Consider the following 3,314-nt stretch of genomic DNA (forward strand, 5'->3'; position numbering starts at 1 on the left):
TATAAATCAAACCTCAATGTGTGTGTGTGTTTGTGTGTGCTACTTTGGCAGGGATGTGAAGTACTGGCTGGACAGAGAGGGTGCTGGAGGTCTTGGCTTGGTTACTCGGCTGAGATCTCAACCCTATAGCTGTGCCAGTGGGGAGTCTTATTGGGGATCTGGAGAAATAGGGAGAAACCAGCCACAGACTGACTGTGGTCTCTGTGTGCTCTTAAGGGAAATTGCACTTTACTGTGCCTGTACTTGTCATACTCCCAGTGTGTACGTTCCCCATTGTTGCCAGTGGTGAGGATTGAGGCTCCCTGATTACTGGACCAGTGGTGGGGCATCACAAAAGCAATAGAGATTAAGTTTGGTTTATGATGTACCCAGGTACCTGGTTAAATTATAAGTAATGCAACAAATGGTGGAACTAACCTGGTTGAAGAAAAGGAAAAAAATATTTATTAATACAAGAAGTCAAATCCATTAACATTTGTTGTTTGTTACTGATTTTTAAAGGAAACTCTCTTCTTGCACAAAGCTAAAAGATAGGTAAGTTTAAGGGTAAGCACTGTAGTTGCAGGAGGTTAACACAGGAAAAAGCAAAACAAAAGATGTTATACCTACCTGCATCATCATTATATTTTTAAAGGGACAACAGTCCTTGCAGGGTGCACAAGCTATCAAGCCAGAAGCACTGAAGCTAAATGAGCACTTGCCAGAATGATGGATTACAGAGTGTGGTAAAGCTTCATATCAAATTATTCTAAAAAAACAGTTGCTACCACTGCTTGTTCCAAGAATCCTATTGCTTTTGCATTAATTCACAGTAAACAAATAATCATATGTAGTCAGCTCCGTAACACAGTGGAATGCAGTCTTAACTAGACCACAGCTAGGCTAGGTTCAATTAGAGGGCTAGAATGCTGGAAGAACTAGAGAGGAGGGATGGGAATGACTGGAAACTGACAGCTCACCCACTGTTTAGGGGGGGCTAGGTAGAGGGTGTATGTTATACTGGCACATGTCTCACTAAGGACTCTCAGGAGAACAAGGATTTAGTGTAAAAGCATCATAGTCTTAGAAGGGCAAGGTTGATAGAAGGGGAAGTCATATGAATGAGCAACATTCCCATGCTGTAAACATTGCATCCTGTAACAGCTGTCAGGACACACAAACAGAATGCAGCTAGGAGGAGAAAAGGCTGTCTACCATGACAGATTACTACTACTTGAGTTGTGACCTTTGTTGCAATAGTTGTCTAGGGTGGCAGAATGAATAAATTGTTATAGCAACAGGGAGGATTAGACAGTCAGGAGGAAAGAATGCAATAAATAAATAAACAAGTACCTGCTTGCATTACTGGTCTTCTGTCTTGCATAATTGCAGCATAAAATACTGCCTTCTCATTTTTGTTTCTTACAGCTTTGTGCAAGAGCACTTAATGTATTTTCCCTGTTAGCCTGATACTCACTTCCTTGCATATTTTTCTGACACAGCATTCACCTCAAAGTGCCAGAACCTGTAATAATAACAATTTTTATTTATCAACACAGCAATATAGCACATTACATTATATTAGCACTATAAATATACACATTGTACAGGCAAAAAGCTTTAAAGTGCAACATATCAGAACTTGTCTGACTAGTCTGAATGAAACTGTATTCACTGATATATATCCTATTATGTCTGAAAATGGACGACCAATGTAACAAATCTGTTAAACCAGAATATCATAGCATTTGCATGTAACGGAGACAGCTGTTCTGTATCTCAGGCTCATACAGCTTACAAAAAGGATGGTCCGACAGTGAAAGTTATTTGCCCTTCAGAACTTCTCCATTCGGTGTCTGGGATTTACATCTCAAAATGTTCCTTCGGTTTAGTTATGTTACAATTCTCATAATGACATTACTGTCAAGTAATGGACACTAGAGGTTTACAAAAATTTAGTCTACATTTACTGAAAGCATTTACAGGTGCACTATAAACTGTAACTTATTTCAGTCAGTGAATTAAAACTTGGCTGGGCTTATGGGTGTGATTCCTTCTGATGATTATGATTCTAGTTGCTGAGTACTCTTATTCATCTCCTACTCGCCACTTCTGTGACTCTTCCTGCCGGACATCTGGTCTGATCTGGTTTCTCATTCCACCCAAGACATTGGATGTGGCTTCTGTTGCAACAATGAGAGGTTTCACTACCGCAGGAGGGATCTGACGTAGCACACCCCCAACAGCCCCAGTCATTCCTCGATGTTCATGCTCACGTGCAGCAGTTTCATAGATTGTCTGTGCTGTGTCTGTAATTCCCTACAAAAATGAAATAGAGAAATATTAAAACAAAAAAAGTCTTCTAAGGGAAGGAATGTGAACTCTGTGATATTCTTTAGTTAAAAAACATGTTTTTACTTTGTTTTTAAAATATTTATCTTTTATTGTAAGCCTTTCCTCAAATGCCTTGAAAGCTGAAGCTCAGATCTGAGCCAAAGAAGGACCCTTGGACCTGTGGAGACTATGAAGGAACTTCCCCCAGCCACCATACAGCTTGGCTCTGAAGCTGTCCAGGGCAGAAGCACCTAGGGATAGAGAAGGCTCTGAAGACCTTGGAGTCGACCCCGACCCCGGTGACTTGGCCCAACCTCTTGACTTTGAGACCCTTCCTGATCTGATAGAAAGGGTGAGGAAAACCGTCAGCCGAGGTCAAACTGTCAGACATTATCGCTACAATAACAATCACTGTAATAACAAAAACAAGGAGCAATCATGTCTACCTTAAACCTAACCCTTTCACAAACTACTATACTAGTAAAAATGTACGGGAAAAACTTTTTTGCAAAGTAGGAGAAGAAGAGCAGGAAAAAATCCTGAAAAGGGCAATAAAATGTAGAAGAAGGCTAGATTATAAGACCTACCTAAGACAACTAACAGTAACATTACAGGGTGCAAAAATAATAAACTCTTCAAAAAACCTGAATATAACAAGAACTAAAGCACTTATCTCAAAGATGAGCACTGAGCCTTTAGAACTGCGTTTTGACTGAACAGGTAGCAAACAAGATCTGATGTACTGTAGGGACATATGAGGGGATTATGGGTAGGGGAGGAACCTGAGCCCTGGAAACAAGAGACTGAACAAGTGTCAAGAGTTGGACAGAAAAGAAAACACTGGATCTTACAGTTGCAAGTTTCTGTCTCCAGCTTTCAAGACACACAGAATGGAGATACCAAAGTGAAAGGGCACTCATCAAGGGAAAGTTTATGTTTACCTAAAGCAATCTCCTTCTTTGGCTGCTTTTCTGTTTTTATTTTTTTCCCTCCATATTTGA

General features: G+C 40.2%; 1 protein-coding gene across 1 annotated transcript in view; it reads right to left on the bottom strand.

Moving 5' to 3' along the window:
* Positions 1-1,505: 1,505 nt before the first annotated feature.
* The window catches only part of ATG2B (autophagy related 2B), a 1,825,281-nt gene continuing 1,823,472 nt past the window's right edge, over positions 1,506-3,314 (bottom strand). Inside the window, exon 41 of the mRNA XM_044074646.1 lies at positions 1,506-2,298. Within this exon, the coding sequence (XP_043930581.1) occupies positions 2,068-2,298 (231 nt within the window). The 3' untranslated portion in view covers positions 1,506-2,067. The remainder of the gene's footprint in view (positions 2,299-3,314) is intronic.

This window comes from Protopterus annectens, chromosome 6.part0 (assembly GCF_019279795.1).
Source record: "Protopterus annectens isolate FY-2018-M chromosome 6.part0, PAN1.0, whole genome shotgun sequence".
NCBI classification, from domain to species: Eukaryota; Metazoa; Chordata; order Ceratodontiformes; family Protopteridae; genus Protopterus; species Protopterus annectens.